The 27,283-nt window shown below is 42.7% G+C and overlaps 1 protein-coding gene across 1 annotated transcript in view; it reads right to left on the bottom strand.

The window, feature by feature from the left end:
• Positions 1–11,430: 11,430 nt before the first annotated feature.
• The window catches only part of LOC112070309 (tau-tubulin kinase 1-like), a 50,599-nt gene continuing 34,746 nt past the window's right edge, over positions 11,431–27,283 (bottom strand). The window contains 2 exon segments of the mRNA XM_070438909.1: positions 11,431–12,851; positions 13,151–14,625. Of these exon segments, the coding sequence (XP_070295010.1) occupies positions 12,413–12,851; positions 13,151–14,625 (1,914 nt within the window). The 3' untranslated portion in view covers positions 11,431–12,412.

Raw genomic sequence — 27,283 nt, 5'->3', positions numbered from 1 at the left:
GCTATGGGCTGTGTCCAGGCACTCCGTGATGCGTCTTACCTAAGAACAGCCTTTAGCTGTGGTATATTGACCATATACCGCCGAGGCACAACAGTAAATAACAGTATCATCAGCATAAAAATGAAGTTGGACATTTTTGTCTAAATCATTTATATAAATAGTGAATAAGAGATGACCAAGTACAGAGCCTTGGGGCACACCATTCAGGACAGACAATTTAACAGACATAAGCCCATCAAATTGAGTGCACTGAGTTCTATCAGACAGATAGTTAGCAAACCATGCAACTGCATGCTCCGAAAGACCTACACTCAACAATCTCTGCCTTAGTATAGCATGATCAACTGTATCAAAAGCCTTAGAGAGATCAATAAAAAGTGAGACACAGTGCTGTTTTTTGTCAAGGGCTTCAGTGATATAATTTAAAACCTTCATGGCTGCTGTAATTGTGCTATGCTTCTTCCTGAAGCCCGATTGGTACATTCATAAAATAGAGTTAGTAAATAAAAACTATTTTAGCTGTTCACTTACAAGGGTTTCAAGTATTTTCACCAGGGGTGACAGCTTTGAGATTGGCCTATAATTATTTAAAAGAGTTGGATCTCCCCCTTTTAAAAGTGGTAGGACAAATGCTGATTTCCAGATCTTTGGAATTTCATTACATTCCAGGGTTAGATTGAACAGATATGRAAGTGGTTCAGCTATGAAATCAGCTGCCAGATRTAAAAAGCAGGGATCCAAAAGATCAGGACCTGCAGGCTTTCTTTGATCTAAGGATTTCKGGGCTTTAWGTACCACCTGCACTGAGAATGGCAAAAAGCTAAAAGTTTGACCAGCTGTCACTGGTTCATCCATACAGGGTTGTACAGAGACAGAGGACACTGGTTCATCCACACAGGGTTGTACAGAGACAGAGGACACTGAATCAAACAGCCTACCAGATGATACAAAGTGCTCATTGAAACAATTCAGCATTTCAGTTTTGTCATATAGAGTCCTTCAAAACACATGACGGTAATTCATTAACATTGCTGTTACCCAACATAGACTTAATAGCATTCCAAAACTTTCTAGGGTCATTCAGGTTATCAGTGGTAACAGACATAAAATATTCAGACTTGGCCTTCCTGAGAAGAAAAGAACACTTGTTTCTTAACTGCCTAAAAATAAGCCAATCAGCATCAGAACAAGATTTCCTTGCTTTAGCCCAGGCTAGATTACGGTCGTGAAGAACAGCTCAGAAGAAAACCATGGATTATCCCGCCCTTTAACCCTGAACCTGCGGAATGGGGCATGTGTTTACTATTTGGAAAAAACCATCATGAAAGAATATCCAGGCAGTTTCCACATCAGGGATAAGCTATATCTTGCTTCAGTCAAAATAAAACAAATCATGAAAGAAAGCCTGCTCATTAAAACACTTCAAATTTCTCTTACGAATAAAACGTGGGTTTGTCTTAGGAACCTTAGTATTTCTAAAAGCAACAACAGCACAATGGTCACTTAAATCATTACAAAAAACACCAACCGCAGAATATTTATGTGGAACATTTGTCAATATCAAATCAATCAGGGTAGATTTATCTGGGCATTTAAGATTTGGGCGAGTGGGTGAGTTAATCAACTGGGTAAGATTCATAGAATTACAAAACATTTTTAAATCATCAGACACCTGCTTTAACCAACACCAGTTGAGATCACCAATCAAGATCATTTCACTGTAAAGAAGTTTAGACATAAGGTGCGTCAAAGAAGAAAATGCATCACCGAGAGCAGAGGGGGGTCTATAACAGCCAATCACAGTTATAGAGAGGCCCTTTGAAACCTCAATATTCAAAGCAAGAAATTCCAACTGTTTACAAATAGTTTCAGACGTTCCCACACTTACATGGAATTTACATTTTACATATATAGCCACACCCCCACCTTTCTTAACCCGATCAGTGCGATAAACATTGTAACCACTTATACAAATATCCTTATCAAAAACAGATTTGCTGAGCCAGGTTTCAGAAAACACAATTACATCAGCATCAGTTGATTTAGCCCAAATCCTAACCCCATCAATTTGACAACAGGCTGCGTACATTTAAATGAAAAATACCAAAACCAGATCTTGATTTAAAATCAGAGGGGGTTTGGAGACATTGCATATCAGGGCCAGGGTTAGGTTGCACGTTACCTGATATTAACAACAGAAGAATAACTAGGCACCTCTGTTTAATAACCTTGCACGGCTTCTCTTTAAGAGACCTACTGCAAGCGAATTCTACAAGTGAGTTTCCAGACAATACAAAACAGTCATTTAAAACCATTAGACTTTGGTAGTGACACATTCGTACTGTTCACATCATGCCACAAATGCATCGGCACTTGGACGAGTGGACCGAGTAAAAAAGAGCGAGTTCCTGCAGACAAAATGTCTAATGGACGGGAGAGCACATTGTCAGATGTACTCACCCTGCGACAATGTTCGTTTTCTCCAGAGTTCAGTAAAGTCAGTGCACAAAGCAATACCACGGAAATTGTCAAAAAAATAAGAGGCCAACGAAGGTAAGGGGAGAGAGGGACAGCGTGTATGTGAGTCAATGTGAGTGTTTGCGCGTGTGAGTAGATTGGGTGTTGAGGGAGATAGAGAGAATGGGTTGAGCTGCCACTGACAGCCAGGCGAAGAGCAAAAAGGAGCAGCTTGGACAAGACACTCAGCGGACGAACGAGGAACTCAGGCCAGCCAGAGATAGGGTTACTTTGGTAAACTTCAAGTAATGAAGTGCCGAGTTGAGGAGGACCCGTGATCTTTACACCAGCAAAAATAAAATAGTTTGCACCACACAACAACGAAGTTACGGGTTATTAGTAGGTTAAAATGTACTAGTCACAGACAAACGACTTGACATGCTGCCATCTTGGAACGATATACATAGTGCCTATGTCTGTGTTTTTCCATGTATTATAAGCTGGGTGGTTCAAGCACTGAATGTTGATTGGTTGACAGCCGTGGTAAATCAGACTGTATACCACGGGTATGACAAAACATGTATTTTTACTGCACTAATTACGTTGGTATCCAGTTTATAATAGCAATAAGGCACCTCTAGCCAGTCGAAATCATGAATCGGCTGGCATCATTTTTGTGGATGTATACAAATAAATTGAAAAAAGGTCAAACGAAACGAAGTGCGGCTAGTTTGCAGTCTTTCCAGCTTCAGTTTGAAGTTATTGTGTTAGCTGTGTTGTTGGCTAGCTCCTCTGAACAACAGTGCCCTGACAAGAGAGCACATTTTCTATGCCAAGTGAAATCGTGCCTCATTAGCTCATTGTTGTGGATGTATCCAAACAAATGTCAATAGAAAACAGCTTAAACAAATGCAAATGCAGCTACTTTTCTGTTATTCTGGCTGCACTGTTTGACATGACTGTAAGTTAGCCGTAGCTAGCTAGCTAGCTAGCTAGCAAGCAAGGGATGAGCACGTTGCCAGCCGGGGTCTCCCAAGTGGCGCAGCGGTCTAAAAGACCCGGGTTTGATCCCGGGCTGTATCACAACTGCCCGTGATCGGGAGTCCCAGTAGGCAGCACACAATTGGCCCAGCGTCATCTGGGTTAGGGGAGGGTTTGGTCGGGGGGGCTTTACTTGGCTCATCGCTCTCTAGCGACTCCTTGTGGCGGGCCGGGCGCCTGCAGGCAGACCTCGGTCGTCAGGTGAATGGTGTTTCCTCGGACACATTGGTGTGGCTTGCTTCCAGGTTAAGTAGGCAGGTGTTAAGAAGCGCGGTTTGGCGCGTCATGTTTCGCCGTACGCACGACTCCACCTTTGCCTCCGGAGCTCGTTAGGGAGTTGCTAACAAATAAGGCATTTGTGAAAATTCTATAGCAAATTAGAGTGGGAAAGAGGCTGTGCGTTTGGAAAATGAACAGACACTGCAATAAATAAAATCGAATGAAAACATCTGTCTCGTCCAGGACCAGAGTGTACGCGCCATAGCCAATCAAAACTACAGAAAGCCTTTATGCAAATAAGCCATTTGCCACACTGTCATCATTCACTGTCAAATAAAATAAAATGTTGTTGGTGGCATATACATGTTTAGCAGATGTTATTGCGGCTGTATCAAAATGCTTGTGTTCCTAGCTCCAACAGTGCAGTAATATCTAACAATACACACACATCTAAAAGTAAAAGAATGGATTTAATAAATATTAGGACGAGCAATGTCCTAATATATACAGTACCAGTCAAAGGTTTGGACACTACTACACATTTCAGGGTTTTTCTATATTGTAGAATAAAAATGAAGACATCAAAACTATGAAATAACACATATGGAATCATGTAGAAAGCAAAAAAATATATTTGTAAAAAAAATATATTTTTATATTTGAGATTCTTCAAAATAGCCACCCTTTGCCTTGATGACAGCTTTGCACACTATTGGCATTCTCTCAACCAGCTTCATGAGGTAATCATCTGGAATGCATTTCAATTAACAGGTGTTCCTTGTTAAATTGTGGAATTTCTTTCCTTAATGCGTTGAGCCAATCAGTTGTGTTGTGACAAGGTAGGGGTGGTATACAGAAGATACCCCTATTTGGTAAAATACCAATATTTTATAGTCCATAATATGGCAAGAACAGCTCATATAAGCAAAGAGAAATGACAGTCCATTATTTTCAGACATGAAGGTCAGTCAATCCGGAAAATTTCAAGAAGTTTCTTCAAGTGCAGTCGCAAAAACCATCAAGCGCTATGATGAAACTGTTTCTCATGAGGACTGCCCCAGGAAAGGTTCTACAGCTGCACCATCGAGAGCGTCCTGACTGGTTGCATCACTGCCTGGTATGGCAACTGCTCTGCCTCCGACCGCAAGGCCCTACAAAGGGTAGCGCGTACGGCCCAGTACATCACTGGGGCCAAGCTTCCTGCCATCCAGGACCTCTATACCAGGCAGTGTCAGAGGAAGGCCCTAAAAATTGTCAAAGACTCCAGCCACCCTAGTCATAGACTGTTCTCTCTGCTACCGCACGGCAAGCGGTACCCGGAGCGCCAAGTCTTGGTCCAAGAGGCTTCTAAACAGCTTCTACCCCCAAGCCATAAGACTCCTGAACATCTAATCAAAGGGCTACCCAGACTATTTGTATTGTCCCTCCCCCCTCTTTTACACTGCTGCTACTCTCTGATGTTATCGTCTATGCATAGTCATTTTAATAACTCTACCTACATGTACAAATTACCTCAATTACCTCGACTAACCTGTGCTCCCGCACATTGACTTTGTACTGGTAACCCTAATGTATATAGTCTCGCTATTGTTATTTTACTGCTGCTCTTTAATTACTTGTTACTTTTATTTTTTATTTTAAACGGCATTGTTGGTTAGGGGCTCTTAAGTAAGCATTTCACAGTAAGATCTACAAATGTTGTATTCAAATCAAATCAAATTTTATTGGTCACATACACATGGTTAGCAGATGTTAATGTGAGTGTAGCGAAATGCTTGTGCCTCTAGTTCCGACCATGCAGTAATATCTAACAAGTAATCTAACAATTTCACAACTAACTTATACACACAAGTGTAAAGGAATGAATAAGAATATGTACATATAAATATATGGATGAGCGATGGCCGAACGGCATAAGCAAGATGCAGTAGATGGTGTAGAGTACAGTATATGAGATGAGTAATTTAGGGTATGTAAACATTATATAAAGTGGCATTGTTTAAAGTGACTAGTGATACATTTATTACATCCAATTTTTTATTATTAAAGTGGCTAGAGATTTGAGTCAGTATGTTGGCACCAGCCACTCAATGATAGTGATACCTGTTAAACAGACAGATGGCCTTGAGATAGAAGCTGTTTTTCCGTCTCTTGGTCCCAGCTTTGATGCACCTGTACTGACCTCGCCTTCTGGATGATAGCGGGGTGAACAGGCAGTGGCTCGGGTGGTTGTTGTCCTTGATGATCTTTTTGGCATTCCTGTGACATCAGGTGGTGTAGGTGTCCTGGAGGGCAGGTAGTTTGGCCCTGGTGATGTGTTGTGCAGACCTCACTACCCTCTGGAGAGCCTTGCGGTTGTGGGCGGAGCAGTTGCCATTCCAGGCAGTGATACAGCCCGACAGGATGCTCTCGATTGTGCATCTGTAAAAGTTTGTGAGTGTTTTTGGTGACAAGCCAAATTTCTTCAGGCTCCTGAGGTTGAAGAGGCGCTGTTGCGCCTTCTTCACCATGCGGTCTGTGTGGGTGGACCATTTCAGTTTGTCCGTGATGTGTACGCCGAGGAACTTAAAACTTTCCACCTTCTCTACTACTGTCCCGTCGATGTGGATAGGGGGGTGCTCCCTCTGCTGTTTACTGAAGTCCACGATCATCTCCTTTGTTTTGTTGACTTTGAGTGTGAGGTTATTTTCCTGACACCACACTCCGAGGGCCCTCACCTCCTCCCTGTAGGCCGTCTCGTCATTGTTGGTAATCAAGCCTACCACTGTAGTCTGCAAACTTGATGATTGAGTTGGAGGCGTGCATGGCCACGCAGTCATGGGTGAACAGGAAGTACAGGAGAGGGCTGAGAACGCACCCTTGTGGGGCCCCAGTGTTGAGGATCAGAGGGGTGGAGATGTTATTTCCTACCCTCACCACCTTGGGGCGGCCCGTCAGAAAGTCCAGGACCCAGTTGCACATGGTGGGGTCAGGACCCAGGGTCTCGAGCTTAATGACGAGTTTGTAAGGTACTATGGTGTTAAATGCTGAGCTGTAGTCAATGAACAGCATTCTTACATAGGTATTCCTCTTGTCCAGGTGGGTTAGGGCAGTGTGCAGTGTGATTGCGATTGCGTCGTCTGTGGACCTATTGGGGCGGTAAGCAAATTGGAGTGGGTCTAGGGTGTCAGGTAGGGTGGAGGTGATATGATCCTTGACTAGTCTCTCAAAGCACTTCATGATGACGGAAGTGAGTGCTACGGGGCGACAGTCGTTTAGCTTAGTCACCTTAGCTTTCTTGGGAACAGGAACAATGGTGGCCCGCTTGAAGCATGTGGGAACAGCAGACTGGGATAGGGATTGATTGAATATGTCCGTAAACACACCAGCCAGCTGGTCTGCGCACGCTCTGAGGACGTGGCTAGGGATGCCGCCTGGGCCAGCAGCCTTGCGAGGGTTTTGGTAGCGGGCCGTGACGGTGGCACTGTCCTCAAAGCAAGCAAAGAAGTTATTTAGTTTGTCTGGGAGCAAGACATCGGGGTCCGCAACGGGGCTGGTTTTCTTTTTGTAGTCCGTGCTTGACTGTAGACCCTGCCACATACCTCTCGTGTCTGAGCCGTTGAATTGCGACTCTACTTTGTCTCTATACTGACGCTTAGCTTGTTTGATTACCTTGCGGAGGGAATAGCTACACTGTTTGTATTCGGTCATGTTTCCGGTCGCCTTGCCCTGATTAAAAGCAGGGGTTCGCGCTTTCAGTTTTGCTCAAATGCTGCCATCAATCCACGGTTTCTGGTTGGGGAAGGTTTTAATTGTCACCGTGGGTACAACATCACCGATGCACTTGCTAATAATCTCGCTCATCGAATCAGCGTATACATCAATGTTGTTGTTCGACGCTATCCGGGACATATCCCAGTCCACGTGATCGAAGCAATCTTGAAGTGTGGAATCAGATTGGTCGGACCAGCGTTGAACAGACCTGAGCACTGGCGTTTCCTGTTTTAGTTTCTGTCTATAGGCTGGGAGCAACAAAATTGAGTCATGGCCAGATTTGCCGAAAGGAGGGCGAGGGAGGGCTTTGTATGCGTAGGCAGAAGTTAGAGTAACAATGATCCAGAAATTTGCCAGCCCGGGTCGCACATTCAATATGCTGATAATGTCACGTTCCTGACCTTATTTCCTTTGTTTAGTCTTGTTTAGTTGGTCAGGACGTGAGCTGGGTGGGCATTCCATGTTATGTGTTTCTATGTTGGGTTGTCAACTAGCCTGATATGGTTCTCAATCAGGGGCAGGTGTTTTACGTTTCCTCTGATTGAGAACCATATTAAGGTAGGCTGTTCTCACTGTTTGTTTGTGGGTGATTGTTCCTGTGTCAGTGTTTGTGCCACACGGGACTGTTTTCGTTCGTTTCGTTCATTTCATTTGTGTGTTCCTTCCTGTTCGTGCGTTCATGTTATATGTTCACAAGTTCAGGTATGTTAACGTCGTTTATTGTTTTGTAGTTTATCAAGTGTTTTTTCGTGTTCGTCTTTCTTTAATAAAACAAGTATTTATTCAAACCACGCTGCATATTGGTTCGATCCATGCTCATCCTCAGACGAGGAGGAGGACGAGCGTGACAGATAAAATTTAGGGAGCCTTGTTTTCAGATTAGCCTTGTTAAAATCCCCAGCTACAACAAATGCAGCCTCAGAATATGTGGTTTCCAGTTTACATAGAGTCCAATGAAGTTCTTTTAGGTCCGTCGAGGTGTCTGCTTGGGGGGGATGTACACGACTGTGATTATAATCGAAGAGAATTCTCTTGTTAGATAATGCAGTCGGCATTTGATTGTAAGGAATTCTAGGTCAGGTGAACAAAAGGACTTGAGTTCCTGTATGTTGTTATGATCATACCACGACTCGTTAATCATAAGGCATACTCCCCCGCACTTCTTCTCACCAGAGAGATGTTTGTTTCTGTCGGCGCGATGCGTGAAGAAACCAGGTGGCTGTACCGACTCTGATAACGTATCCCGAGTGAGCCATGTTTCCGTGAAACAGAGAATGTTACAATATCTGATGTCTCTCTGGAAGGCAACCCATGCTCGGATTTCTTCTACCTTGTTGTCAAGAGACTGGACATTGGCAAGTAGTATACTCGGGAGCGGTGGGCGATGTGCCCGTCTACGGAGCCTGACCAGAAGACCACTCCGTCTGCCCTCTGCAGCACCGTTATTTTGGGTCGACTCCTGGGATCCGATCCATTGTCCTGGGTGGTGGACCAAACAGAGGATCCGTTTCGGGAAAGTCGTATTCATGGTCGTAATGTTGGTAAGTTGACGTTGCTCTTATATCCAATAGTTCCTCCCGGCTGTATGTAATAAGACTTAAGCTTTCCTGGGGTAACAGCGTAAGAAATAATACATTAAAAAAACAAAATACTGCATAGTTTCCTAAGAACGCGAAGCGAGGTGGCCATCTCTGTCGGCGCCGGATGTATATCTCTGTTGACGCATATGACTAACTTGACCTGCTTTTTCCACGAAATAGACAGACCAGGTGAGAGATACGATCCCTTATTGATGTCACTTGTTAAATCCACTTCAATCAGTGTAGATGAAGGTGAGGAGACACTCTAAAGAATGATTTTTAAGCCTTGAGACAATTGAGACATGGATTGTGTGTGTACGCCATTCAGAGGGTGAACGGTTAAGACAAAGAGTTTATGTACCTTTGAAAGGGAATGGTAATAGGTGCCAGGCACGCCGGTTTGTGTCAAGAACTGCAACGCTGCTGGGTTTTTCTCTCTTAACCAACTTGACACAACTGTGGGATACATGGGAGTCAACATGAGCAAGCATCCCTGTGGAATGGTTTCGACACCTTGCAGAGTCCATGCCCCGATGAGCTGTTCTGAGGGCAAATCAATATTAGGAGGGTGTTCCTAATGTTTGGTATACAGTTTATAGGCCAGCCAGCTATAAATCAACTTTTCTAAATACCTAGACCATTCAAAGAGCAGGCAAAGACGAAGTAGTTATGCAACATATCTATGACTAGCGAATTAACTTCTTTCACTAGCCAGGCAGCTAACAGGCAAGAAAGCTAGGGGTAAACAAACAGTGAGGTAAGTATAATCAGACAGCATTACTGTCAGTGTTAGAATGTCGGGTAACAAATTAGTGGCAGAATAAGTATCATTTGTTGCTGTGACAGCCAAATATGTTAATAACGACATGTGAGGCTGCTGAAAACGTTTACTGAAACTACAAAAAAGTGTCAGTAGTTTGCTTAGGATGACGCCAAAGTTAGGCTAATTACAGGGGAGTAGCGGGAGTACCCTATGGCTGTACCATCCTCGGGAGCTTGGTTACGTTAAAAACATCTTAAGGATCCGCCCCTTTTTTTCAATTTTCGCCTAAAATGACATAACCATATCTAACAGCCTGTAGCTCAGGCATTGAAGGAAGGATATGCATATTCTTGATACCATTTGAAAGGAAACACTTTGAAGTTTGTGAAAATGTGAAATGAATATAGGAGAATATAACACAATAGATCTGGTAAAAGAAAATACAAAGAAGAAAATTACTTTTTTTGTACCATCATCTTTGAAATGCAAGAGAAATGTCATAATGTATTATTCCAGCCCAGGCGCAATTTAGATGTTGGCCACTAGATGGCAGCAGTGTATGTGCAATGTTTTAGACTGATCCAATTTCTGTAAAAATTTGTATCAAGACTGCCCAAATGTGCCTAATTGATTTAGTAATAACTTTAAGTTCATAACTGTGCACTCTCCTCAAACAATGTAATAGCTACTGTAAATTGGACAGTGCAGTTAGATTAACAAGAATTTAAGCTTTCTGCCAATATCAGATATGTCCATGTCCTGGGAAATGTTCTTGTAACTTACAACCTCATGCTAATCACATTAGCCTACGTTAGCTCAACCGTCCCGTGGGGGACCAACCAATCCTGAATTAAACCATGCCAGGCCTCGCTGTTTGTATCTATCAAATCAGATTTCCTCCCTCTTGCAAAGTTTGCGTCATCATCCCCTTCGTTTAAGGAAGACGACTAATTAAATATTTTATTAATCAAATGTGTAATTTCTCAATTTAAAAAAAAATATATTGCACATTTAGTAATGACATAATGCATTTTCAACTTCACGCAATGTAATACTTTTGTGTGACTTAATAAAACCACACCAAGACAGCATTAACGACAAGTAATAAAATAAAGACGGCACTTCTAAAAGCGTATTTGTGTCACCATAGCCTGCTGATTTTGCATGATTTCGACCCAAATGAAAATGTGGCACTTACTCTCCCATGGATTGATGTTTCAGCATTGTCTCAACGAAGAGTTCGACGTTCGACTTGCCATGTGCTACATGCACGTGCAGTTACAAGCCTGCTAAAATGTCAGTTCACCCTGATAAGGAACCTTTCAGACCTACTAGGTTGCCCAGGATGGTCCTGTTCCAGTCCTAGAGGGCCGAAACCCTTTTTTCTTCTACCTGGTACTTTATTGCACTCACCTGGTGTCACCAGGTGAATAAAGTCCCTGATTAGAAGGAGAGGATGAAAACAAGGAGTAGTCCTTTCTAGGGGCGATGGTTATATCTGGCAAACAGTGTAGAAATGAAGCCGGAGATAGTCATTCCACATGACCATTATTTAACTTTATCTCAGTGCCCTGCAACTGTAGGTTTCATTTGCCTAACACAAACACAAAACATGGGTTCCAATGATCTACCAATCATTTCATTGTCAGAACATTAAAAAGGCAGGTATCTATCGCTCAAAGTTAACGCTTTTTGTGTCATGCGGGAAAAAAAGAAAAAAAAACAGGCCAACATTGTTCAACAGAAGAGGAAAGACAAAATATACAGGTTGTTTTCGCAAGATAAAAAATAAAAATGTATTTTTCAAGAAATTATCATATTATATACACTTCTTCTGAACATAAATATAATCTAACACCCAAAAAATGGAATGATATAAAGCATGCCCATTGTCACACACTAACAAGGAGGCCAGCAATATTACTTCTGCATTCTCTTAATATTGGCAGTAATCTACCCCATAATCCAACCTTTTAACACATCTGATCAGTTGGGAATGATTTTGGCCTTTGCATCCTATCAGAATTGGATATCGCGTCAGACCATTGGAAGATTGACAGTTTCGTACATTTCCTTAACATTAGTCAACTTATCAAAAGTGTTTGTGATATCTATACCATGCAATATAAAGTGAGCAGGATATTGTCGATGATAACTTAGTATATAGGTGTGAGAAGTTTGTGAGTTGAGAAAGATTACAACTTGGCTTGCAAAGGGGTCATGATGACCGACTTTGTTCAAATTAATTTCTTGCATATAGGATGCTAAATCCACAAACCTCAGAAACAAAAGGAAAATGTATACAATGCACCAGTGGACAGCGTACACATAGCACCATGGTAGCATCGCTCCTTGTGACATTGACTATTTAACTGGAAGCTCATGAAGATAGTTCCGTATGGTTCCTCTTGTAAAAGTTGTTGTCATGGTCTAGTTAGTAGAGGTACATGGTTTGGCTCAAAGAAGGTAATTGAAAGATAAAAAACGATGGGAAACCGCATCAGTCTTAATTTGGGTCCGGGCTGGAGCTTTTTGAAGCATTGAGTCTTTCTGAGAACAACAGAGAAGCATATGCGTTTCTTCCCATTGAATCTGTTTACTATCTCGCGGCAGCCATCTTGTCCTCTGTGCTTTGTTTCGCTTTGGCAGGGCCCGTGGATTTGACTCGGATTCTGGCAGGCATAGCGGTGGACACCTGGGTAAAGGGGTCCTGTGAGTTGGCCCGTTTTATGGTGGTAGTAGTAGTAGTAGTAGTATTAGCCCTGGGCTGGAGGGGAGGGGCAGTTGTGGGCCGGACAGAGAGGGACTGTCTAGTTGGATGGAGACGCTGGGGGGAGGGGCTGTCTGTCCTGCAGTGGGAGGTGCTTAGGCTGCGTTGGGACACGAAAACGCAGCGCAGGGGCATTCGGGAGCTGCCGCAGGGCTGAGCGGGGACAGGACAGGGCCTTGGACAGGAGGAAGAAGAGGAGCCGGTCTGCAGAGGTTTAGACCGCCTCTGGGTTGGGAGAGTGCTTAGTCCTATTTTCTGAACTTGGAGCCTGAAATGAGAATATGTGGAATAAGAGTTAATCCTTCCCCTCGGAAACCTTTGATAAGTCATCATTTTCAAGTGTTTTCACAAAAATCATAAAACTTTACAGTAACATGAACGACAGAAATCAGACCATCTTTGACAGAAATGGCAATGGCTAAACTCTTGATATTTGGCACCGCAAAAAAGAGTTCTCATAAATTATAGTAAAACAATCAAGGGTCTTTTCATTTACTATTGTAACCAATGAGCCATACAATGTTAGAATGTTATGTTTGCAAACATGATGTTGTGAAGACTACCTACCCATTACCAAAGGTGGATGCATCTCTACAAATACCCGATCCTGGCAGAGCGAGAGGAGAGGACACGGCGGCTAGCAGCCGCCCTGAGGGCCTCTTGATGGGGGTGACAGGCCTGGGGATCCTGCTGTGCCACTCCGTCTGGCCCTGGTCTCCTCCAGCCCCTGCCCTGGCCTTCAGACAGGACCTCCTTCTGGCCAGAGACTCGTCCGAGGCATGGGTGTCTTCCTCCGAGCCGGTAGTGGAGAGCGTCTCGGAGGCCCTCCCGTCACCGGAGGACAGCGAGGAGGATGTCCCCGAGGGCAGCCTCATCCAGCGGCCCTGCTGCTTCTGCACCACCAGGCGTGCCAGGTCCAGTTTCCGGGCTCTCTTCCGTAGTCGCGCCCGGGCAGAGAGCGAGGCTGGATGCTCCGAGCCTGTGTCCTCTTCAGACAGTAGAACCGGGATGCGGCTTTTGATCCTCGGCCTGAGGGTGGTATGCGGTAGTTCAGCGTTGGCAATACCTTCGGTAAACAATGGCCCCTTGTTGGGATCTGCAGAGAGAGTTTTGTGTTCCAGAATGGGCGACATGGCTTCCGGGACAGGCTCCAAAGACTTGATGAAGACCAGCGGTGGGCGGTCGTCCGGTTTGGTGCGCGTGACACCATTCTCCAGGGTCACGTCTGGGATAGAATGGGCTTGGGGCTCTCTGGAAGGACTCTGGGATTCCTCACCCTGTTCGACATGTCCGGTCTGTTCACGGGCGTCTCCTTCCCATGGTGAGGCCTCCTGGGTAACGGCTGAGAGGTCGCAGTGGTCGCTGCTCTCCTTTGCGGTCTGACCTCTGGAAGACATGATGTTAAAGTGGGAAGTCTCGGAGATGTGGACAAAGGTGAGCTCAACTTTGGTGAAGGGGGGAGATGCGGGGGCGATAGGGGTGGATGGCCTCAAGTCCGACCTCAGTGTGAAGGAGAGCTCTGGCTGGCTGCCCGCACCCACCAGAGGCATATCGTTCCTAGGGGTAGAGGCAGACGGTGTCCCGAAGTCAACCTCGAGCAGGAAGTGTTCTCCCCCAGTGGATGGAGACTTCCGGGGATCCCCCGGCGAGAACAGAACCAGGGTTTTGGAGCCGTCCTCCAAGTCAGGGTCAGCATCTGCGGCCGAGGCAGGTTCCCGGGGGCCGGCCATGAGGGTATCAGGGGCCCCATCCTGGCTCCGCTCTGTGCTTTTTTGGCTGGCCTCGCTGTTCGACTCACTCTTGGTCACATCATCGTCCCGCGGGCCCTGGGGCTCCTGGACCTCGTTCTCTGCCGACAGAGCTGCTGGGAAGGTTCGCCGCTGAGGAAGGGTGCCGGTCAGCATGACAGTGAGGAAGTCGGCCCTCTTGACCTGGAGCTGGGGAAGGATGTGGAAATGCTCCTTCTCGTCCATCTGGCCCTTGGTCCTGAAGTCTTGACAGGGCTGATATAGGCCATTGTGCTCAGTCAGAGACATGATCACCTACAAAAGATGCAATTAAATAATTACTTTTGCACTTGGAACAAGAGGCATGCTGGAAATATGGTCAAGGCAAAAAATATAAAACCACAACTATTTAGGAAGATATGGCTCGTGTCACATGATGTAAATGGGGACAAAACTGTGAAAACACCCAAGATTGTGTAATGTGAACATATCTAAGATAACTTCATAAAGAACGAAACGAGGGACAGCATTTTCCCCCCAAACAATTTAATGTTTTTTTGGTTATACACGGGCTTTTAAAGATTGTCTAGATTACATACATTTTTAGAAAAGGCACAAAAATGCTATGAAGAGTTTTCCCTTTTAGATACACAGTCCAATATCTTGTGATTTTCAAGTGTTTCAATCTTCATAAAGATTTGACACACAGTACTGTAATATATACACACTAAAACCAACTATCTTGCATGCTACTCCAGATTACTTGAGAACTCAGTAGTCAAACTGGTTAAAATTACATCTTTTCAACCAGTTTTAATGTTAAAAATACATAATTTCAACCAGTTTTGCCCATTGGGAATGGAATATTTATTGAGTTGTATGTATATACTGTATGTACATAAGTTTTGTTGATATCCAAAAAGTTTAAAATACATGCTTTTTACCTGTAAATATTACAAGCAGACTGTACAATTGTATTGTGATACAAAAAAATGCTTAGACATGTATATACAGTGTATCATACATCTAAAAGACAGTCATGGATCACACTTGACAAATACTGCAGTTATACTCACTATTTCTTTCTTTGACAATAATATCATACAGTACCTTCTACTATCTCATGAGTCCTCTGTTTTTATTGCAAGTATTTTCAAGAGCTGACAAACACAGACAATGAATAGGCCAGTGTCTCCAAATGTGAAGATGAATGCTTATTCATTCACAACATTTTGACAGAAATGTGTCCATTTCTTTAGGTTGTGCATGTGAATGTACTGAAATGGAGATGAGTGTTTTTTGAGGGACACCAAATAAAAAAAATAAAAAAAACATACATAAACTTAATAGATTATCCAAATTGGTCATTGCAGCTTCATTGAACAAATTCATAACATCTATCTCTACAAATGCAATCAATCACATAATGCACTATACCCTGTTTTTCAAAAAATATGGACGGATATCCACTTTTAAATCTGGTCAGATGAAAAACGACGTACCGTACAACTTCAAGTAATAGACCAGGCATTTATGTGCCTACAATAGAGCCCTGCACGGGCATACATTTTGTAAACCTAAACCCATTTTAAGCCCAAACACTACCCAGGCCTGGTTGTTTCTGCCAAATTTCAGGCCCTAACCAAACCCCAAATCAGAAATAACCTCCTCCGTTAGTGTCCATTAGCTGCTCGTCTTTCTGTCACTCGCTCCCTGAGCTGCTGCATGCGATCTGTGCATGCACTCTGAATGCCTGTGCATACGACTCCGTGCATGCGGCTCTGTGCATGTGTAACAGTTTAACTTTAGTACGTCCCCTCGCCCCTACCCGGGCGCGAACCAGGGAGCTCTGCACACATCAACAACAGTCACCAGTCACCCACGAAGCATCGGTACCCATCGCTCCACAAAAGCCGTGGCCCTTGCAGAGCAAGGGGAACCACTACTTCAAGGTCTCAAAGCGAGTGACGTAACCGATTGAAAGGCTATTAGCGCGCACCACCGCTAACTAGCTAGCCATTTCACATCCGTTACACATGTGCTTTGTCAATAGCAAAGCCTCTGCTTGCTGTTCTGCTCAATGACGAGACAGAGAGCAGTTAGCTGTTAAACTAGCTACTTTTCGTCACTCTAAACTCAAGGAACATTATTTTCAGTAAAGTAATCTCTCCTGTAGACTTTTGACGAGGTTGAAGCACTTCTGACACCATGATATGTACTGCGCAGCAGAGCAGAAGCAAATGGCTCAGCTTCAATGTTATGTTAATGATACCCTAGTTATTTTTTCATTTCCTGCACTAATGTGTTATCATTTACACACTGTCAAGTTTCTTTTGTCTTAAAATGCCTCTATTTAAATCTTTTCCTTGACAGAATAATTATTATCCTCTTTGACTGTTCATTTTCGACAGTTCTTACTTTTCGTCACTAGCGGGTGATCTGTCAATCTCTGGGGGTCTGTACTCCATGTTGTTGACTGTTTTTGTTCTCGCCAGTTAGCTAGCAGTTCTCAGCTGTTAGCAGCAAACGGCTAGCAGTTTCTTACTGGTGACAAAGATGGATGATTGTCATAATTTTTTGAAGTCATTACTGAATAATTTAATGTAACAAATAAAATATGAAACCTTGTAAACAATTCACGGTAACCTTAAACAATTCATTTAGACCCGACGTTCATTTGAAACAAGCGTTTAATTTGCTGAAATGTGTGCCGTTGCCCAGCTATTAAAAGGGACAGGCGGCTATTTGAGACTGTGTTTAATTGAAGTTTTATGGTACATCTTTATTTTCAGTAAATTTTCCTTATGGAGATGCATAAAATATTCAAGTCATTCAACACCTACGACTTATAGACTGAAAACGCTCTTTCAAATTCTAGGCTATGGTTGACAAATATGCCTCTGCAATTCAAGTAATAATTGTTTACAAGACCAAGTCACACTTTTATCTTAACTCAACTTGAAAGCCTTTTACACGGAACCCAAACCGGCTGTGCGCGCGTGCGCTATCGTGCATAAATTTATTTTGCCCCCCCACACCAAACGCGATCACGACACGCAGGTTAAAATATCAAAACAAACTCTGAACCAATGACATTAATTTGGGGACAGGTCGAAAAGCATTAAACATTTATGGCAATTTAGCTAGCTAGCTTGCACTTGCTAGCTAACGTTAATTTGTCCTATTTAGCTAGCTTGCTGTTGCTAGCTAATTTGTCCTGGGATATAAACATTGAGCTGTTATTTTACCTGAAATGCACAAGGACCTCTACTCCGACAATTAATCCACACATAAAACAGCCAACCGAATCGTTTCTAGTCATTTCTCCTCCTTCCAAGCTTTTTCATCTTTGAACTTATATGGTGATCGCATCTAAACTTTCATTGTATTACCACGACAACCGGCAACAAAGTTCGTCTTTCAGTCACCCACGTGGGTTTAACCAATGAGGAGATGGCACGTGGGTACCTGCCTCTAAAAACCAATGAGGAGATGATTTTCAGCGCGATCTGCGTCAGAAATAGGAAAGACTTCCATTTTAGCCCTTGGCGTCGCAGACACTCGATGGCGCGCGCAAGCAGTATGGGTGCAATAATTGAATTACATGGATTTCTAAATGTATTTTGCGATGCTCACGCACGCGTCCGGTCTGATCAGCATGTTACATATATGATATTATGTTACATGTTACACAGGTATCACATCTATGGCATTTTCAATCACTCTTAGTCCATGGCTAAAAGGGATTTCTGCCGCAGTAAACAGTTTACAATATTTCACAACAGACACTTTGCCCATGTCCTGTGGATTTCACAGCAGATTTCTCAACCTATACTGCCATCTAGGTTGGACACCCAGCCTTGTGGAACAAGTCACTTTTCAGAATATAGGACAGGATATGCAGAACATATGGAAGATGTGCTCATGTATCAGTGACGTGAACCGAATATGTTTAGCTTGCAATCTGATAAATTCAAATAAGAAGGTGGGAATCACAGTCCCTCTTCGCTGCAACTTGAAATACATTTTTGATCCGTGAGTATACTCCGAGTCAATATTCACATAATAATAATAATAATAATAAATAAGGAATTGCACGCCCACAAATTGGTGAAAACAAACATTCTTTCCTTCGTCGTTGATTTTTAATTATACAGAAATAACAAAACATGCCGAAAAGCTGCTGTGTTGTTCAATGTACATGTAACCAGGTAAAAAAAATCCCAATTTATGGTTTGCATTGCTCCCACGTAGGGAAATAGAGAATGCGAGAAGAGCCCTGTGGCTTCAGGCTATTTGGCATGGGAAATGTGGGGAGCAGGTGTCCAAGTATGCTACACATAGTGTGTAGCACTATGTGTATGGAAAACGTTTCCTCACAGGTAAGACAGTTAACTTGTTAAATATAATCTGCTTGTAACTCCATTCACTACTTGTAGCTGTATAGTCTGTGTTGGCTAGCTTAATGTCGCGGTCGGTAGCTAGCTAGCAACGTCATGAAAAGGGGCATGAGGGAAGCCCTACAATATTCTGTTTTTAAGAAGGCAATTTTGAAAAGTAATCTTTAGACATATTGTACTCTTCTTAAATGTAGTTTTGTAATTGACTAAAACAAGCAGACAAGAAAAGTGTGTTTGAAAAAGGTCACGTTTTTGCTGTGAGCCAATGGGGTAACTGCAGGTTGTTTTCCCCACAGGTGAGCAGGGCCGGGACGTTCTATCTCATACCGACTGGGACTATCCCTTTACCAGTGGTAATGTACTGTATATAACTCACAGAAAAAAATGACTGGGTTGTTCCACCAATTGGGTGCCCTTTGAGCAGTATAACTTGGTCAAACAAAACCTGATTTCACCTAATGAATAGTTCCACCATATCAAAACGTGAGTTCAGTTAACAGGGTTGACCTTAAAATGAGGGACAGAGGCACATAAATCACTGATCACATTAAATATATAATAATCTTTCAGAAATGACTTTGTCAAAGCATCAACATAACTATAGCTTTACAATGATGGTGTAGACTTGGGAATTTTGGGGGTTAAGTTGGTTAAAATCTTCCTAAACTCGGAAAAATTTGAGGGACCTTTCAAAATGCTGGCACTTTAGCACGTCTTTATTTATATTATAAAACAGACTTATTGAATTGTCCATGTGGTCTATATTAAAGGGTACTTCATTGAATATAACAGGCTTTTAGAATTCAATATTAGTGCACAATTATTATAATTGTTATATTTTATTTTTTACTTTTACCCCCAATTTCGTGATATCGAATTGGTAGTTACAGTTTTGTCCCATCGCTGCAACTCCCCTACGGACTTGGGCGAGGCGAAGGTCGAGAGCCATGAGTCCTCCGAAACATGACCCTGCCAAGCCGTACTGCTTCTTGACACGTGTTGGAGGAAACAGTCCAGCTGGCGACCGAAGTCAGCTTGCAGGCGCCCGGCCCACCACAAGGAGTCAATAGAGCCGGTTGGGACAAGGAAAAAATATTAAAGGGCACTTAAAAGGCACTCATTTCATAGAACAACCCTACTATACATTTATAGCCAGAGTTTGATCTTATTATATGTCATGCAAATAGTGTTAGAAATATGAAAACAGTCTTGTACAATACAATTTCTCTGCAAGTCAATTTCAAAATTGCCTGCGTTATTTTTAGAGTTCAGTGACAATGTTTGACATCCTGTTTTGATTGAGCGTATTATGGCGAGATTTGTTTTACCGAGAACGGACAAAAAAGTTCAAAAACAATATGTTTTTTAATAGCAGTGCCAATAATGTCAAGGAACAATTTGCATATGTGCGAAATTAAGTTTGGAGTTAGCAGCTAATCCACTCTCAGTACATTCACGGAGTAGTGCTCGTTGCGTGGTGCTACGCACAAAACGACTTGCATGATTTGCAGAAAATCGTCAACCAAGCAGCGGGAAATTAACTGATGGAACAGTAATCTTTTCTAAATCAAAGACAGAGGCGACATTCAGAGAGGGATGCTTGCTTGCTTCTTAGTGCCGTTAAGTAAATGCAAACGTCTTAAATGCAAAGCTTGGCAAAAGTAAAAGTGGTGCATATTTTGTAAGCGTAGCCCTTTAGCGCATTCACGATAGCAATCATAAAAGAAACATAAGATCCTACTCATTGAGAAGACCAAATAAGAAGGCTGTATGTGGTTATGCCATTTCAGAAATACAGTAGTATCGTTCCTCTTCACAATGGTTTCAGCAAAACAGGGAACACAAAGCCAAGAGATACATGGTTATTACAAGAAGACATCAGTAGAATATCAGCATTAAACATTCATTAAATGTTGAAAAGACGTCCAAAAAAACTTGGTGTGTAACAAAATCAGCATACAGTGCAGTGTGAAGCCTGTGATGTCACGGCTCTGAGGTGTAATTCTATACAATGAATTTCTATACTGTAATTTTTTTTCACTTGGCTACATCTACAATGCATGCCCTTTACATTAGAACTGCTACCCACTTAAGGGTCTGTTACCTAATTGGTTTTTCCGTTGGAGAGAAAATGGCATAAAATGAGTGTGGAAATAACCAATACTCTCCCGAGTCTCCTTTCCTCTTAACCTTGTTTCTCCAAAATGGTGTAACATTTTTTTCCCCATAGCACCCTTAGCATATCTTATTTATTGCGTTTCTCATCTTTTGCATCAATATTTTCTACCTGGGCCCAATAGTGACCATGTTCTCCTGTTAAGTCCTTTATAAAGTGCAACAGTGAGGTACAGTACTCAACGGACAATGGAGAAAGAAGTGCTATGTTGATGACTTATCTACACAAATATACTGTCACATACAACAGTCGATCCTGATATACAGTATGTAGCTCACTTCACTGCAAAAATGCACACCAAAACCCACAGAATTCCAAATGGCATTTTTGGCTAACTTTGGCTAATTTAATGAATGGTTATGCCATTCGAATGAATGGTTTATGCTATTCTGCAGGAAGATAGATAACACAAAGCCCCCCAGTGCAATCCAAACCCTGGCATTATCTATCTATCTATATGATCTAAATGATAAAGTTGAAGAGCTGAGCCAATACAATGGCAGAGATGCCATTCTACGGAGCTTAAACTGTAAGTGCCTGAAATATTTTGGGACCAGATTTCAATTCATAAAACACAGCTGTTTGCATAATACCTGCCTGACATCACAGCTCCTCTTGTTTAGCAGAAGTCCACCCTAACCACTGGTCCAGGGTCTACCCTCCTTATGGTTAAGGATAGGATTCAGGGTTGGGTGATCTTATCCTAGATCTGTGGTTAGAGGCAACTTCTATCTCAAGCAGGAAAATCACAGTCTCTCTGGGTAGAACTTTTTTTCCTCAGTCAACATTCACACATAGCAGCTTTGCTACCGATTCCAGACGGTGACGTGATTTCACATTATGACCAAACGAACTTCAGACAACTGTGAAATAACTACTAGGGTGATCTGAAGCTGGAAGCAACGTCAGCACAAGAACTGTTCATCGGGGGCTTTATGAAATGGGTTTCCATGTCCGAGCAGCCGCACACAAGCCTAAGATCACAGTGCACAATGCCAAGCGTCGGCTGGAGTGGTGTAAAGCTCGCCGCCATTGGACTCTGGAGCAGTGGAAACGCGTGGAGTGATGAATCACACTTCACCATCTGGCAGTCCAACGGACAAATCTAGGTTTGGTGGATGCCAGGAGAATGCTACCTGCCTGTATGCATAGTGCCAACTGTAATGTTTGGTGGAGGAGGAATAATGGCCTGGGTCTGTTTTTCATGGTTCGGGCTAGACCCCTTAGTTCCAGTGAAGGGAAATCTTAATGCTACAGCATACAATGACATTCTAGACGATTCTGTGCTTTCAACAGTTAGGGGAAGGCTATTTCCTGTTTCAACATGACAATGCCCCTGTGCACAAAAAGGTCCCTACAGAAATGGTTTGTCGAGATCGGTGTGGAAGAACTTGACTGGTCTGCACAGAGCCCTGACCTCAAACCCATCACCTTTGGGATGAATTGGAAAGCCGACTGCGAGCCAGGACTAATCGCCCAACATCAGTGCCCGACCTCACTAATGCTCTTGCGGCTGAATGGAAGCAAGTCCCCGCAGCAATGTTCCAACATCTTGTGGAAAGCCTTCCCAGAAGAGTGGAGGCTGTTATAGCAGCAAAGGGGGACCAACTCCATATTAATGCACATGATTTTGGAATGAGCAGTTTGTCATGTACTGTAGCACATGTTAATAAATGCTATGTCACGTAACTGAATTAAGAACAGTTATATGAAAGGAGGTTTCACCGTGTCTTGCATCATACCATTCGAATCATGTTACTGTACAACAGTAACTTGTCATAAACTGTCATGCCATGTTATAACAACATGATTTGGACACTGGTACAGTAAGTGTTATTACATTTTACAATACCTCAAGCCAAAGAGAACCATATAGAATTACACTAAAGTTATCTGTATGGGACAACTGATACGGTCTATAATTTAATTTCTATAGTTCAAGATGCCATTCTGGTCACAGTAGCCATAACGGAAATACAGCACAGATGTAGGATCTTAATTTTAGCCAGTTTGCCATAGCAGGAAAATAATCCTGCAGCAACAGGACATGCACATTATTATGTGGACATTTTTGTAGGGGTTGATACATTTTTTTGTTAGAGCATCCAAAGCCTTTTTAAAAACTCAAATACATAACACGTTTAAATTCTCGGCAACAAAAGAGGTGATCAAATTAAGATTGTACATCTATACAGTACATTGAACTCAACCACGATAACGCGTGTTGTTTTTTACGACACTGAATATTAGAGAAAGGAAATTTTCCTATTGCAAAACCCCACACCTAATATCCTCACCCTTCAGAAGCCTGCCCAATCCATTGCTTCAGAATTTCACCGCATAGAAAGCATGGATGTGCAAGCAACCGACAGACAAAAACACCTCTATAAAAGTACACCAAAAGCAAGATATATAGAAAAGCGCCCTGTGCGATAAACATACAGAAGCTGAAATATTTCTGTTTAAACTCCACAAGAACTAGCCTGGTCCCAGATCTGTTTGTGCTGTCTTGCCAACTATGGTCATTGTTATGGTTATGGACGTGACAATGATCATAAGTGTTGGCAAGACTCAGTGTGTAGACTGCAGAGCACTTATAGTAGCAACCTAGCATCACATGCCTTCTCTGGGGAATAATTTAACTCTAATGCTTTGTCACAAGACCCTCGTAACAGTGTCAGGAGCATGACATAACTGACGCCTTGGGATAAACGAGGACAACGTATGACTCTACATTGTTATGACACCGTTGATAAAGTAGCTGGCCTAGTATGTACACAGTTTCTGTTATGACTGCTTAAAGTCAGCTATCATTAGAGGCAGTAACTGCTTATGACATCTATATGTCATTATCATGACAGTGCACATAGGTCTTACGAGGAAATATTATTTAAGGAAAGTGTGGTAACTCTTAACTTGTAGCTTGCAGGTATAAAGCTTTATTACTAGTTATAAGCATGTATGAGCCTTTATAATGACTTACGTTGCATTATAACCTCATCATAATGCATTATACCTGCACGGGCAAACTGTGATTGGTACATCCATTTTAATATATACCCCTTGATTCTTAAAGAATATAACTTATAATTGCTCAGTTCAACTGTCGTACCCCGTCAGAAGCCAAAATATAAGCCTGGTTTACTCCATTGTTTGTAAACAATGTAATTGTTAAACAGCATCCAAACATGGCTAAAACTACAAGTTTGATATCATGGATCTTCATTCCTTGCATCTATAGCTCTGTCTAGGAATTCAAGAATAGTTCTTCATCCCCATCCCTCAGCTGTTTACCAAAACAGTGGTGGGGTGTCCGCCTTGTTACTGTTTGATCAGAAGAGGACTGGCCACCCCTCATAGCCTGGTTCCTCTCTAGGTTTCTTCCTAGGTTCTGGTCTTTCTAGGGAGTTTTTCCTAGCCACCGTGCTTTTACACCTGCATTGCTTGCTGTTTGGGGTTTTAGGCTGGGTTTCTGTACAGCACTTTGAGATATCAGCTGATGTAAGAAGGGCTTTATAAATACATTGGATTTGATCTACAGATTGCCCCTTTAAGCAAAGTGTTACCGAAAGCGTTACTGAATTCCTTTAGCTACGCATCGCCGACATGACCTGCATTCGACGACAATCCCTCAAGCCTTCAGCATGAATGGAAAAAGAATGCAATGAAGTTGAACAGTCTCTTAACAGTCTCGGTTTTGTGACTCCTCCCCCACACAGTACCATTAAATGATGAAGAGGGAAAGGGGAAACCTCAAGTTTATACTTTCACCACTTTTTACTCAAATTGCACGCGCAACTCTGACTTTGCAAGGAGCAGACTTTTACGAGTTTATTACGCGAAAAGTATTTTGCCGTCAGCACTTTTCTTCTCTTCCTATTCACTTAAAAAAAAAAGTTAGTTACATTAAAGTGAGTTGTTTGAACTGTGTTTTAGTTCAGCAGGGTTTGTGTGTGTCTGAAAGATAATGTGTGTGCAAGCGTGCATGTGTTTGTGTTCTAACCAACCCGACAAAATAGGGCTCTTTGGGTTTCAAACTGCGAGTATGTCCCTGTGTATGTACATAATGGGTGAAAACGAGTATACGCTAATGCATTTTGGCATGCAGAGTGCCCCTCCCTCAGCTCGTGTTCTTATTCATGAGCTTGGCAAGCAATTGCTGGATTTGTGTGCGCGACACGTTCAGGACCGAGTGCCTGCTCCGTGGGCTGCCCGGGCTCTGCAGGGGAGCGTGGCGCCGGTGTGTGGAAGAGTTCATGTGTGCGGGGCTGCTCTCGGCTGAGCGGCTCCGCTGGATGAAGGACCCTCCGGGGTGCGGGTACTGCTCCGTCTCCAGCGTGGATGATGAGAAGACGTAGGAGGCCAGCCTCCGCAGCTGATTGGGCCTCGGGTGGTGCCTGTCATCCTCCAGCTGCAGAAGAGACCAATCAGAAAACAGAAGGAGGGGCATTAGGATGGAAGGGGGAGGGACAACAAGGTAATGCTAACAGACTATAGACTAGTATTGGGTCATGTCCCAACACTCCTGAAACGGCTTCATTTCCTTGTCTTCTTACCCTTCCTCACCAGTATTCTAAAAGGATTAGATAGTTGAGAGTTATAGGCTTGGGAGCTCAACTATCCAGTACCTTTCAGGTCAGCTGATGAGAGGGTAAAAGAAGGAGCCAAGAAAAGGGATCCATATGGAGTATTGGAACATATCTTGTCATACATCTCTCCTTCCCTGTGTGCATGCTGTAAGGGCTCTCGGATGTAGTCCAGAGAGAAACAGGGAGAGGAAGACTCTATGGTTGCCATTACAGCAGAGGCGTTACAGTATGTTAAAATGATAGAAGACAGTATTCTACAAAAAACACTTAAGTAGGTTGCCAGATTGGAAGCAAATGAGAGTAGGTTTCCGTCTATCTCATAATCGAGGCACAGAGCACACATTCCCCAACAATGCCATTAAAAACACACACAAGTACTGCACATGTTCTTCTAGTATGTAAACACATTGAACCTGGGAAAATGCCTGGACACGATCAAATTTCATTACACTCAATTTTGCAAAAAGTTTTTTTTTTAAATCACCATTGGAAAATAATAAATGAATAACACAAAATATAGATGGTCTCATCAAGCACACGAAACACAAACACACGACGAAGAAAAGGGGATAAATATGGCGCAACAAAAACAGGAGGAGTTCGGAACAGAAAGTAATTGAGGAAAAAAACAACAGAGGTAAGGACTATCCTAAACTGTGCTTACCCCAAAACACCACTTTATTTCTTCGCTTGTTGTTCCCATGGCACCCTCGCTTTTTCTCCTCGGGTGAGCGCAACTTGACATACTGTACTTTTAAGTGATAGGTTGAGCAAATGCATCAGTTATGTCAAGGAAGAGGTCGCAGGGCAAATAAAACGAGGGTCCTTGATCATGTATGCGATAGCGAGGCCTGCCGTACTAGGCACTTGCAGTGAAATCACAAATAAGGCTGGTAAAACGTGATTGGTGAGGTAAGTAAATAAATAAAAAATTGTTTTCTTTTACAGTAATCCATGACAAGGAAATACAACTGGCACAGGGCCTTGTGGTTTTGAAGGGTCCTTGTGCATTCAGGTTTTTATTCTTACCATACTCCTGAGCAAAACGTTCTTTAACATATTATTTCATGGACATACTGTAACAGTCAGAAAAAGACACTTACAAAAACGTACAAAAAGGTTAAATAGACATAAAATATAAACTTGATCAAATGGTACGCAGACTTGCATAATACAAGAGACATTCAGGACTGGTTTCTAATTGATGCAGTGCTAACGGACCCTAGTGGTACATGGATTCTGGGTAATGTGTATTCAAAAAACTATCTGTAAGATTTCTTGTTCAAAGGTTTTTAGGCAGGGCAACAAGGTCAACAATATTAAATTGTGGGAAAAACTGGTTGCCAGTGGGAAAAACTGGTTGCCAGTGGGAAAAAGCCAGTGGGAAAAACTGGTTGATGTCAGGTTGGGTTCTGATTAACGTCTTTAAATAGTTGAAATCATCTGACCAGATAACAACCAAATTATGGTGCCTTTCCCAGGGCTGGATTACCGAACGAGTATGGAGGGCACATGCCCTGGGGCCCCAACCTCCAGGGTGTCCTCCCCCCAAAAACTATTGAACACGTTGGTTGGGGGCCCCCTGGAAATGTTCTCTCAGCCTCATGGCAAAATGTATAGAATAGCATGAAATTTGCTATAAAACTGCAAATGTTTCTGTCTGCCCCATGGCAAAATGTGTAGAATTGCAGGAAATTAGCTTTAAATCAGGTTTAATATGATCTGAGCTAGTTTATGTATTTTTATTCAAATTGAAGAGATTGCAGTGGGTATAATCGGTTGAAAAGACATCAAACTAACGTTTGAGA

Source organism: Salvelinus sp. IW2-2015, unplaced genomic scaffold (genome assembly GCF_002910315.2).
Source record: "Salvelinus sp. IW2-2015 unplaced genomic scaffold, ASM291031v2 Un_scaffold1283, whole genome shotgun sequence".
NCBI lineage: Eukaryota > Metazoa > Chordata > Actinopteri > Salmoniformes > Salmonidae > Salvelinus > Salvelinus sp. IW2-2015.
Note: the sequence above shows the minus strand (reverse complement) of the source record. Positions and strands in the feature narration are given on the sequence as shown.